This window comes from Oncorhynchus clarkii, chromosome 2, assembly GCF_045791955.1.
Source record: "Oncorhynchus clarkii lewisi isolate Uvic-CL-2024 chromosome 2, UVic_Ocla_1.0, whole genome shotgun sequence".
NCBI lineage: Eukaryota > Metazoa > Chordata > Actinopteri > Salmoniformes > Salmonidae > Oncorhynchus > Oncorhynchus clarkii.
In genome coordinates this window covers 30,357,313-30,371,161 of record NC_092148.1, presented here as the reverse complement: position 1 = coordinate 30,371,161, position 13,849 = coordinate 30,357,313, and the positions used below count along the sequence as shown (strand labels likewise).

The window sequence follows — 13,849 nt, the reverse complement described above, 5'->3', positions numbered from 1 at the left end:
TGTACTTCTCATAGTCTTGCAGTAGACAACATCCTCCTGCTGTAGGTCTGGGCGCAGCCAAGGAACCAGTCATGGCTGACTCACAAAGCCGGATACATGACTGGGGGGGGGGGGGGGGTGACTCGACAGGAATCACGCACCTAAAACATCTGCTTCATCACAAGAGCTATGGGGCTGTCGCTGACATCATGCGGTTTCGAACGCAGCTAGGAGAGTGGACAGGGCTTTCTCACAAAATGTTATTGGAATAGCCAAACTCTTACACAACATGCATTGGCAAGATCGGGTAGACAGTAAGGATTATTAGATGTCATAGGAGGGACCAAAGAAACATCTATGATAGAAAGAGTGAAAGGGGTGAGGGGAGAAGTGAACAACATGTGGCCTAAATAACCTTTATACATCCTTTACTCATACTGCCAAATATACCCTCGTAAAACTGACTATCATACCGATCCTCGACTTTGGCGATATCATTTTCAAAATAGCCTCCGACACTCTACTCAGCAAATTGGATGCAGTCTATCACAGTGCCATACATTTTGTCACCAAATCCCATATATCACCCACCACTGCGACCTGTATGCTCTCGTTGGCTGGTCCTCGCTACATACTCCAGGTCATCTATAAAGTCTTTGCTAGGTAAAGCTCCGCCTTAGCTCACTGGTCACCATAGCAACACCCACCAATAGCACACGCTCCAGCAGGTATATTTCACTGGTCATCCCCAAAGCCAACACCTCTTTGGCCGCCTTTCTTTCCAGTTCTCTGCTGCCAATGACTGGAACAAATAGCAAAAAAATCAATCAATCAATTCACTGAAGTTGGAGACTTATATCTCCCTCACTAACTTCAAGTATCGGCTGTCAGAGCAGCTTACCGATCACTGCAGCTGTATACAGCCCATCTGTAAATAGCCCATCCAACCAACTACCTACTTACCTCATCCCATATTTGTTCTTGTTTTCTGCTCTTTTGCACACCAGTATTTCTACTGCACATTCTCATCTTCACATCTATCACTCGAGTGTTAATTGCTAAATTGTAATTACTTCACCACTATGGCATATTTATTGCCTTACCTCCTTACTTCATTTGCACACACTGTATACACATTTTTCTATTGTGTTATTGATTGTACTTTTGTTTATTCCATGTGTAACTGTGTTATTTTTGTCGCACTATTTTTGTCGCATTGCATCATCTTGGGCAGGTCGCAGTTGTAAATGAGAACTTGTTCTCAACTGGCCTACCTGGTTAAATAAAGGTGAAATTAAAAAAACAATTAAATAAATAAAAACTACAATGCCTCCCGGAGGGGGTCAAACTCTCAGAATTGTATTTCGGCCATTTTCCAACAAAATAGCCACTGGAGGAAGCTGTGCCCCCTCACAATAACACTGCTGCACCTGGACACCCACCCCCACTCACGCAGAAAACATGAGGTCACTTCCCCCCCCCCCCCCCCACAGACAGGCCAGACACACTCAAGCTGCGTGCCACACACCCCCATTTCAATTGAAGGGTGCCTGGTTAGTGGCTAGTCTGACTACCAGAGGAAGGCAGGAAGAAGGGGGAAATGGCTGTTGGGGTTTGAGGATATAGGATACAGAGAGAAAAGCCTGCTTTGGAGGTAATGCTTGACAGGTTCACTTGTGTGCTCAATACCTTTATAAATGTTCTATTTTCTGAACTAGTGTTCAGATTGCCTGGGTAGCTTTTACGTCGGTCTTAAAGTAACTGGCCATCTTTACCACTATGTCACATACTGCAATACTGATTCCCCTTAAGAGTGTTTGAGAGTCAGCAAATAGACAGCAAGCAGACCGCAAAAAGAAGGTTCCAGTAGCTTCCTCGACAACAGAGTTGGAGAAAGAGGGAACGAAAGGGGTGCAGTGTCAAAACTACAATTCAACATTCCAGTCTAACAACCTGCAAGCAATTGACTGTGGATTGTCCGTCATCGTTGTACTACGGGCTAGAAACTGTCAGCCCCCAAACCCACCCACCAGCAATTCACCTCACCCGCAATAACATCTGCAAAGAATGTGTATGTGACTGATACATTTGATTACAAGTCATTATGGTCCCACTGAAGTTTAAACATGGCACCACTCCAAAACAGAGAACTGCTAACCTTCAGCAAAACACAGAGACCTCCAAATAAAGAGAAAGGGGGGATACCTAGTCAGTTGTCCAACTGAATGTGTTCAACTGAAATGGCTCTTCCGCATTTAACCCAAACCCCTCTGAATCAGAGAGGTACGGGGGGGCTGCCTTAATTGACATCCACGTCTTCGGCGCCCAGGGAACAGAATGTGATTGCTTAAAACACCATAGAGAGAAAAGAGGAAAGAGAGAGAGGCAAACAAATACATTATATACTCCATAAGCTGGGTAAAGGCAGGCATGCCAGACGCTACATAAAGGATGTTTACTTTTGGATTTTATTGCCCTCTTGTGAAAAAAAGTAACTGTAAAACCATCAGATTGGCCTGGTTGGCACAGCAGGACACTACAGATACACAGTTCTTCATAGGAGGAAGTTGAGTTGTGGTGTACAATTGAGAGGAAGAGCTATTTGTTTAAAAAAGTTGACGATAGTACATGGCTTTGAGCAGAACTACCACTGTCCATGTAGGGTCAGAAATGATTGACACCCTTGACGAAGATGTTTAATAATGACTGTAGAAAATAAATTATTCAAATAATATTGTATGCAACAACAAAAAATGGGAAACTGTTTACACAAAAAAAAAATAGCTCAGAAAGATTTTGTTTAGCAAGTTTTTTTTTTATCAAATGATTGACACCGACATTGATTAGTGATGTGAAGTTCGCAAACAGTTCATTATTTGAATGACTTAATACGCACTCCTTCAGCTCAGTGGCTCAGGAGCTGTGCTCCGTCTGTCATATATGCGGGCAGGGAAACATTTCATGCTGCTGGCAGCATAAAGAAGAAAACATGTGGGCCTCCCGAGTGGCACGGCAGACCCGGGTTCAATCCCAGGCTGTGAAACAACCAGCCGTGAACAGGAGTACCATAGAGCGGCACACAATTGGCCCAGCGTCGTCCGGGTTAGGGGAGGGGATTTACTTGGCTCATCGCGCTCTAGCGACTCCTTGTGGCGGGCCGGGCGCCTGTAGACTGACTTCTATGGTCAGTTTAATGGTGTCTCCTCTGACACATTGGTGAAGCTGGCTGAGTGGTTAAGCAGGCGCATGTTAAGGAGCGCGGTTTGGCGGGTCATGTTTTGGAGGACGCATGACTCGACCCTTGCCTCTCCCGAGCCCGTTGGGGAGTTGCAGTGATGAGACAAGATCGGAATTGGATATCACAAAATAGGGGAGAAAAGGTGGGTAAAATACACACAAAAAATTATATACATGTATAGAACTGATAACTGATCGCATGGTGTAAGAATTAATGCAATTCATTTATTATTGAATGTTATGGACAGATTTGAAGAACCAAATCATACAGTACACACAGCCTTTGCTCAACAAACTCGAACTCGAGAATGAATCGTTGGGTGGGTTGCTGCAATTCGCGAAAAATATAGTGCCAATCACACTCACGGTAGTCAAGCAATGCATTCTGCCAAGAGTTGTTCACAATCTAGTTTGGTTACGGCCACAACTTCAAATGCCTCGCAAACAAATTAAATTGTGCTTTAAAACAATGTCCAAGTCTCAGTGACAAATGACAGCTCCCCTTATGATGACTGACATGTGAACGAGAGGCTTGCAGAACCAGTTCATTGTTCACTGGTAAGGGGTCCTGCGTGTTCTGGGCATTACGGACTCTAATGAACAAAATGAGTTGAAAGATTTGTTCTTTTGACTGAAGGAGTCGAAAAGATTGAGTCAGTAAAAAGAGCCGAACTTCCCATCACTACTAAAGATTCCTATAAATAAAGTAGTCAAAAGTTTAGTATTTGGTTCCATATTCCTGGCACGCCATGACTGCATCAAGTTTGTGGCTCCAAACTTGTTGGATGCATTTGCAGTTTCTTTTTCAGATTATTTTGTGCCCAAGAGAAATGAAATGGTAAATAATGTAGTGTATCATTTGAGTTACATAGGTAGGGCCCTATAAAAAAAAATCTGTCAAATCTTATGCCTGATTCAGTTAGTCGTCCCCCCAAAAAGTATATACGTTTCTTTTCCAGGTTTCTGTTTTTCTCTGCTTTTTGCTCTCAAAATCACACCTTTGTAATAGAAAACAAAATTGGATGTTCTAAGTCCACAACAATGCTTAAACCATATCAGGAGACCACTTGGGATCTGGAAAAATCTAAGACAATTTAGTTTTTTGCGTGTAGTTACCCTTTAAATTGAACTGTGCACCATCCTGAGACCATGTGGTTAGCAATGTTTCTGTAATGATCATGTGATTGCAGATTTTACAAAACAAATGGCCACTGGATTGATACAAACAATCATGTTAACATTCTGCCAGGCTACTTTGTAGTTAACATTTAATTGAGAAGGTTTTTGGGAACCTTTCCATCTACCAGAAGAGGTTGTCTTAAATTAGCATCATCGCTAACGGCTACACAAAGTGGTAGACAAATGCGCAAATTCAGACAGGGGAATTCCTGGGCCGTTGCCTCTTCAGAAAGCTTACAGGAAAATATGATTCACTGATGCATTTTGTTCATGTCTTGTGATAATCTTTGGCATATTAATGCATTTAGTGGATTTCCTATGGTCAATAAATGTTTTCATATTGTTGAATTCCGTTTTAAATGTCTGGATTCTGTGATTCCGTCCGCGTTCTCCGCAACACTGATTTTATAGGACCCTAGAGAGGGTCAAAGATCATACCCCGTAGACATGCTAACCTCCCCTGTTATTGGTAATGTGAGAGGTTAGCATGTCTTGGGGGTATGACCTTGGACTTTCATAAGTGACAATGTGATGCTACAAAAAAATTAAGAGCATCGATGTCGAAAGTAATCTAATTCTCATTTAACCTAATTTTATAAATCAAATGTAATTTAGCATAGAGCAAAGACAAGGATTACTATTATTTCTATCCATGTTTATGAAACAAGCGTTGTATTTGATCTAATAAATGAAGGTTTTTGCATAAGATTTACAGTGGTAAGACACTTATTTCAATCCTTGTTTATGAAATCAATAGCTTATTTTCTTATTTTAAATAATGTATGAGATCTTTTATAAGACATACTTTTGGTATTGTAGTGCATGTGGACACATGCTTGTAGAACAGCTCTTTCCAAAATCATGGGCATTAATATGGAGCTGATGCCCCCTTTGCTGCCACTATAGCCTCCATTCTTCTGGGAAGGCTTTCCACTAGATGTTGGAACATTGCTGCAGGGACTTTCCTCCATTCAGCCACAAGAGCATTAGTGAGGTTAGGCACTGATGTTGGGCGATTAGGACTGGCTCGCAGTTGGTGTTCCAATTCATCCCAAAGGTTTGATGGGGTTTAGGTAAGGGCTCTGTGCAGGCCAGTCAAGTTCTTCAACACCGATCTCAAACCATTTCTGTATTGACCTCGCTTTGTGAACAGAGGCATGGTCATGCTGAACCAGGAAAGGGCCTTCCCCAAACTGTTGCCACACAGTTGGAAGCACAGAATTGTCTAGCATGTCATTGTATGCTGTAGCGTTAAGAATTCCCTTCATTGGAACTATGAACACCAAGCTCGAACCATGAAAAACAGCCCCAGACCATTATTCCTCCTTTACCAAACTTTACATTTGGCACTATACAATCGGGCAGGTAGTGTTCTTCTGGCAGATGGTGAAGCGTGAGTCATCACTCCAGAGGACACGTTTCCATAGCTACAAAGTCCAATGGCGGCAAGCTTTACACCACTCTAGCAGACGCTTGGCATTGCACATGGTGATCTTAGGCTTGTGTGTGGCTGCTTGGCGATGGAAACCCATTTCATGATGCTCCCAACTAACAGTTCTTGTGCTGACGTTGCGTCCAGAGGCAGTTTGGAACTTGGTAGTGAGTGCTGCAAACGCGCTTCAGCACTCAGCGGTCCCATTCTGTGAGCTTGTGTGGCCTACCACTTCGTAGCTGAGCCATTGTTGCTCCTAGACATTTTCACGTCACAATAACAGCACTTAATGTTGACCGGGGAGGCTCTAGCAGGGCAGAAATTTAACGAACTGACTCGTTGGAAAGGAGGCATCCTATGACAGCACCACATTGAAAGTCAATGAGCTCTTCAGTAAGGCCATTCTACTGCCAGTGTTTGTCCAAAAAGATTACATGGCTGTGTGCTCGATTTTATACTCCGGTCAGCAACGGGTATGGCTGAAATAGCCACTAATTTGAAGGGGTGTCCACATACACTATATACACAAAAGTAATTGGAATGGTGCCGATTTATAAATTAGCTTGAGCATCTGTTATATTTTACCAACACACCCAGAAGAGAGGATCCTTCAAAGAACACTGTAGTTTGTCAGAGGTTAAGGGTGCGTTCCTCAGCTAAGGCGAGGTGACGCAACAACAAATGTGGGAACTCTGCCGGTTCGCGCTAGATTCATAGCCCAAAAAAAGTATACCTAGGGGCCAACCTAAATGATGCCACCGACAGAAGAAGAGTCACTGCCTGTGTCGGCGAAAGGGCAGTGAATTGAGCAGTGCTGTAGTTGGTCTCCATCGCCTAGCTCACGCAGCAATGCTGCTAAATGAACAATGTTTGGAGGGAAAGAGGCCGGGCACTGAGAGTTAAACAAATGTTTGCCATCTACATGGGTGACGTGAATTGCAGGCTATTGCCACTGCCATGTCTGCGCTTTAGGTAGAATCCACATTAGCCTAGCCATTAGCCAAACAAAGAAAAACATATTTCAATGTTGATACATGTGCATCAAGGTATACTTATGTGGGTGAGTCAACTTATTTTTAAATTACATTATTTCATATTATTTAATACATGTTATTAACAAAGTGTGTGCCACTTGAAGTAGAAATTGAAAATAAAATGATTACATGAAACAAACTACAGGAAATGGGTTAACTGCGAAACAACTGCAGTAATGGATGCTTTGGTTGTCAACAGCCTTGTGGCTATTGTAGTCTTTTAAGTTTAGGACAACAGGGATCTCTAAAGTTGTCCCAGGTGAAGCAGGAGGCAGGCAGCATGCAAGGGAGAACCAACTGCGCTGGCACCTTAGCTAGTCGGTCTGGAACTCACAGTAAGCCTGGTAACACAGCTATTTTAAGGGTATGATTTATCTTCCCTTTCTCGCCCAATGTAACACGTGTGAAACGGCAACAGATGAGACAGAAACATGACTAGGGTTGCAAAATTCCCAGGTTTTCCTGCTTAGTCCATACTGATTCCAGAAGTGTTCTAACCAAGAACTGCTCAGCCTTGGGGACTGACCACCGAGTCAATGAGGAGATAGCTGCTCAGCTAGCTACCTCCATCAGTGCCAGGATGCCCCAGGCACGAAAGCCAAGGAAAAACAGAGGGAATAGTGGTGGTAAGTATCCCATGGCTCCGTCTCAAATGGCACCCTATTCCCTACATAGTGCACTACATTGGACCAGAGCCATATGGGGCCCTGTGTTGCAGTTTCTGTAGGGAATCAGAAGAGGTTGGTGGCACGTTAATTGGGGAGGGCGGGCTTGTGGTAATGGCTGGAACAGAATCAGTTGAATGGGATCAAACATGGTTTCCATGCGTTTGATGCCATTCCATTTGCTCCTTTCCACCCATTATTATGAGCTGTCCTCCCCTCAGCAGCCTCCACTGTGGGGAATAGGGCTCCATTTGGGATGCAGGCCCATCTGTGGGCACTGGACAGGCCAGCACTCCCTGTGACAAGAATAGTCCCCTTTTCCCTGCAATCGTTCCCTCTCTTCTCCATTCATGGCTCCGTCTGTCTTCAGTCCCAGTTATCACGGTGTGTAATTACTGAAGGTGCTAAGTGGCAAGAATGTTCATATTCCCTCAGTGCAACTGGAGCATGTTCAGGGACACTACAAAGTCTAGAGAACCTCCAATTATCTCAGCACTTCTATACCCTTGTATAGAAGACATGGTTAAATACTGAGTTAGTAGACAGAACAATATGCAGACATATTAAATCTCTCCAACCAACTGAGACTTGCAGAAATCCACGAATGAAGTGATATAGCCTACTAGGTCACCTTCCCTACTATACTTATAAGGACATAATTGGAGTGGTTTAGGTGGGAGCTATTGACCATTTGTTGCTTTAGAAATGTGGAAAGTAGAAACGTCATATGGAAATTGACATATCATTAGGCACAAGATCCCATTCTGAGGCTCTTATGCTTGACGTGAGACAACAAAAGCGTACATGCCGTTATGGAATTACTTTATAACTCCCGTTGTTCCATTGTCCAGTAGAAAGCTTTAGTTTATAAGTATAGTCTAGTCTCAATTTCCAGTTGTTCTCAGGTTACTTAGTCTCATTAGTATAATATGGACAAAACTGTTACAAAGTAGGCTATTTCTAAATTGTCGGATATTCCTTTCTTCCTGTCCTGACATGCATTATATACATTGTTGTATCTATCCTTCATTCATTCATTCATTCATTCATTCAGAATCCGGGAGCACTGCTCAACTTCTTTTCTGCCTCACATTGCAAATGAAAAGTTCAAAACTGAAAAGTTCAAATTAAACGGATTTCCTTCAATAAATGCATATTATGCCTACATTACTGAAATCTGGCTAAAATGCGCAATGAATGGGACGACTCAAAAATAGCACAATAGAATGATTAAAAAGAAAGAATGGTTTTCATCAGTATATCCATGTGCAAAGAATAAGAAACGTGTGTGTAGGCCTACTCTAGAGTTTACGTAGGTCTACCTAAGAACAGTGGAGATATGATGGCGAAAAGTTTGCAATTCACTATTCAAGGTAATCGAGCTTACCCGACGTTATATCTGCTGTTGAATGCACCTTTGCGACTTGACACTCGAAGCCCACCTCTCGCGCTGTGTCACCAGACATTCAAACGATGTGAATTTCTGCCGGTCGCTACTCCAGTGGCAGATTATTATACTGTACAATTTTTCCCGTTCCTTTTCCCTGCAGTCTACTCAGACCTCTAACTGTACAATGTTGAAGTGTAACACAGTTCACCGGCTCTACTGTCTATGAGGAAGTTGATGGTGAGTCACAAGACCCCGCCCCGATATTGGAGAAAAATCTCCTCCCTCTGACTTCGAACCTTCGGACTGTGCTGTGCTTTGGTCATGTAGGCCAGGGATGGGGAACTGGCAGCCCCCCTTTTGTAGGCCCGCGATGAATTCCCCTCCAAAAGTCGGGGTCTCAATTGACTGTTGAGAGTAAGAATAGTAGAATACACAAGGTGCAATTTCTAATAGTAGAATACACAAGGTGCAATTTCTAAATTGGGTTGTGCCTCAGTAGTTTTTCTATTGTTATGTCAGTCACTGACAGTCACTCAATTAGTCCTAACAAAGTATATTCACACCTTACACAGATGCAAGTCCTCCCAAAAATATCTTAATGGAAATTGTGATTTGATTGCAATCTAGGCTACAGCTGATATCATTTTTTTGCTAGACACATAACAGGTAGGTGGGGATAACAGACAACAAGTAGGCCTAGCTTGAATGGCTTGAATTGCCATTGCGTAGAGTTCATCCAATGTTGTCAACAAGTGCATAATAGGCCCTCTGGGATTGTTATTGCTTTCAATGCCTTTGGTCATTCTTTCATTACGTTTTTTCCCGTTGTAAATTTATTGATAGCTTTTACACGTGTTAAACTGAAACCTATATGTGTGTATGTGTGTGTGTGACCAGAATCAGTACTTTCTGGCGCACTTTGCCCCAACATGGGTAATGATCTCACTTCCTGTTTCATACGATTTGTCTTCTGTTCCCCTCTTTTTTTCATTTGTCTCATCTTGTCTATATGAGTCAACAAGAGGGAGCGTTCTCAATATAAATGTCAACAGCTGTATGTCCTTGGGGTAGAAATTGGGCCAGTATGCAAAACGTGTCTCTGAGTAGGATTGCTGATCTAGGATCAGTTTGTCTTTTTAGATCATAATGAATAACATTATAAGGACATGACGTTACCTGATCCTAGATCAGGTACTTATATAAACTTTTTTTATACACTTCCAGGAATAGAGGAGAGGTTAATCCAAGTGTTTCATCAGCAAGCTGTGCTGAGCCTGTAGAACATGATGTTGACACATGCATCACCCTGCACCATGGTATTGTTCTGGTCTGAACTGGTGTGTTTTGACCGTCACATTTTATTTAGACTACACGGAGACAAGTGCCAAGGCTAGCTCTAGCAGATCGCCATTTCACATGGTTCTGCACTCAGTCCAAACACATTTTACATAACTAGGCATGAGTGCCAACTGGGTGCCAACGGTGCCAGTTCACTGAGGACTTGGTCAAGAGAAAGATGGATGTGATAAAATAAATCTATGGTTTTCAAATTATAATTTAAAAAGGGAACAAGGAAATAGTTTTGAGCACTGCTTGGATTATTCTTAAAAGCAGCTTTAAAAAAAAGTGTTTTGAGTGCTGCCTCGAGATCATCAATGTACATAGATGGAAAACAAGATAGTGTCATTTGGAAAAGTAACTGGGTGGATATGGTCTTGACATTGAAGCAGGGTCCTTACCAAGAGTGTGCATGTTACCGTTAGATTCAGTATACTGTATTTGATGGGATAAAGAACACACGCATGTGATGTGAACCATATTAGAACCCCTATTTTATATTTTACAACCTGCATCATGGGTTGCAAAACATTATGGAAAAAACTATTGTGTCACATTTCTTAAAATGATGAGGGAGGGTTGATGAGCAAGGATTCTTCACATGTTTCCTAAGACATGTGAGACTCCTCAGTCTTCACGGTTCAAAGGCAAGACAATTGGAAGAGTGTGTCTCTGATACTGTCAGGACCTCTCAACACCTCACTCACCTAATTATACATTCTTATTTTACACACCTCGGTGGAAGCCTGTCAGTCCTGCACAACAAATTAGAGAATCGAAGCTGCTCTATTCACACAGGGAAAAAAGTGATCTTCTTCCCAGAGATGTTGAGAAATGTTGAGATCCATATTGTACCCCAACACAGAACAACTCTCTGTCTCAATTTTGGAAAAGAAGCACAGAGTTTAATTGAAGCCCTATGACTCTAGAGATATGAGTATGATACATTTCCTGATGGGGGGGGGGGGGGGATTACCCGTGCTGATGGGAAAAATATGGAGTGAGTTGGCATTCGGAGGCTGGCATTTATCTCAGGTACCACCTATTGTACAGCCATTGTGCCCTTGAGCAAGGTATTATCCCCCAAACTGCTCCAGGGGTGTTGCTTTGCGGCTGACCCTGTTCTGCACCCAGCCTGTCGTGTGTGTGGTGTCGGGTTGGGAACCGTCACAGCAAAAATAACATGAGTGCCAATTTTCCATCAGAGTACAGTAATGTCAGGACACATTTTGACCTTTGATTTAGATTTAGAGTTTTAGATTCAATTTAGAATCAGATTTGGATGTGGTTCGGAATACGACCTGGTATGACCTGTTATGAGTTCAGCCAGGTGACTGTCATGTACTATATGTGTCATTGGCACACAAAAAATAAATGTTCATTTCTGAAGTGTGTTGTCGCATCTGCCAAGAGAGTTAGCCATAATGGGTCACCATAGGCTAGAGTAGCTATCTATAGACCATGTCTAAGACCATGTATTTTTGACCACGTCTAAGAAGTGGTAGTTGCTTGTCCAAATGCAATATCCAATTGGTTGCTTGTCCAAAAATTAAATGTAGGCTGTGCATAAGTAGAAGACAATAAGAGAATCCTAGGCCTAAAGCTCACAGCTGCTTGAGCTGAAGCTTGAGATGAACTGTCTTTACCTCAGGATTGCAGACATATTTTGGAGACTTACAACACCCACCACCCACTCTACCTCACTCTGAGGCTCCATAATATAACAGGTAATCCAGTAATATACACCACAACCTCAAGCAGAGAAATTAAGCAGCAGATTTAACAGTTCATTGTAGATGATTTACGTTTTATAGGAATTTGTGGTTGGAGAGTGAGGGTGGGAATCAGGTCCAGGGGTGCACTCACTGTTGCTGGCTCTCGAGGAACAGCGGGGGAGATGGGGAGAAAAGACAGGAAAAATGTTATGTCTCGCACTATATGTCTTAGAGGCTGGGCCTCGTCATAGAAATGTAATGTAATTGTACTGGAAAAATACTGTGGTCTTGGTCGGGGGACTAAAATGTTAAACTCCTAACCTGGTCCCAGATCTGTTTGGGCTGTTTGCCAACGTCTATGGCCATTGTCACGCCAATGACCATAGGAATTAGACAGACAGCACAAACAGATCTAGAACCACACTAAGGAACTCCTTTCGAGGACTTTTCTGACAGGGTCGGCCTGTTGTAAAAAAGGCCCTGCAATAGTCAGGGCCAGTGGAGACAGGACCAGAGTCCTGAACTCAGCCACTGTCCAGCAGGCTTATTTCACTGCTGTTATTTTTATGGGGTCATATTAAAAACCAAACAGGCCATAGATCTGGATTATTTTTAACTTATTTTGTACATAATGTTGCTGCTACCATCGCTTATGACCAAAAATAACTTCTGGACATCAGAACTGGGATTACTCACCATTGACTGGAAGAATCGTTTTCCTTTAACGAGTCCTACGAGAAGGATATATTGCTCTCCCGGGAACAGGCCCAGATCCACGTCATTTGTGTGAAGAAAAGACGAAGGAAAAGAGGACGCAGATCAGGCTGCCTTTTGAGAATCCATAGGAGAGCGAGTAAACTCCCATGGCCATCAATTCTACTTGCTAACATGCAATCATTGGAAAATAAAATGGATGACCTACGATTACAATTAGCCGACCAAAGGGACATTAAGAACTGTAATATCTTATGTTTCACTGAGTCATGGCTGAACGACGACACAGACAATATAGAGCTGGAGGGATTTTCCATGCACCGGCAGAACAGAGAAGCTAAGTCTGGTAAGACGAGGGGTGGGGGTGTGTGTCTTTTTGTCAATAACAGCTGGTGCTGGTGTCTAATATTAAAGAAGTCTCGAGGTATTGCTTGGCTGATAAGCTGTAGCCCACACTATCTACCAAGAGAGTTCTCATCTATATTTTTCTTAGCCATCTATGTACCACCACAGACCGATGCTGGCACTAAGAGTGCACTCAACCAACTCAATAAGGCCATAAGCAAACAAGAAAATGCTCACCCAGAAGCAGCACTCCTAGTGGCCAGGGACTTTAATGCAGACAAACTTAAACCAGTTTTACCTAATTTTTACCAGCATGTCACATGTGCAACCAGAAGAGAAAAAAACTCTAGACCACCTTTACTCCACACACAGAGATGCATACAAAGCTCTCCCCAACCCTCATTTGGCAAATCTGACCATAATTCCATCCTCCTGATTCCTGCTTACAAGCAAAAACTAAAGCAGGAAGTACCAGTGACTCGCTCGATCCGGAAGTGGTCATATGGCGTGGATGCTATGCTACAGGACTGTTTCACTAGCACAGACTGGAATATGTTCCGGGATTCATCCAATGGCATTGAGGAGTATACCACCTCAGTCAACGGCTTCATCAATAAGTGCATCGACGACATCGTCCCCACAGTGACCATACTGTGGTACTGTGGTACATATCCCAACCAGAAGCCATGGATTACAGGCAACATTCGCATCGAGTTAAAGGATAGAGCTGCCGCTTTCAAGGAGCGGGACACTAATCCGAAAGACTATAAGAAATTCCGTTATGCCCTCAGACGAACCATCAAACAAGCAAAGTGTCAATA

The 13,849-nt window shown here is 42.9% G+C and overlaps 1 protein-coding gene across 1 annotated transcript in view; it reads right to left on the bottom strand.

Annotated features, from left to right (window-relative positions):
* LOC139366405 (four and a half LIM domains protein 3-like) overlaps positions 1 to 9,131 on the bottom strand; it is a 47,006-nt gene extending 37,875 nt beyond the window's left edge. The window contains exon 1 of the mRNA XM_071103859.1: positions 8,914 to 9,131. Coding sequence (XP_070959960.1) covers positions 8,914 to 8,992 — 79 coding nt within the window. The 5' untranslated portion in view covers positions 8,993 to 9,131. The remainder of the gene's footprint in view (positions 1 to 8,913) is intronic.
* Between the last annotated feature and the right edge of the window lie 4,718 nt (positions 9,132 to 13,849).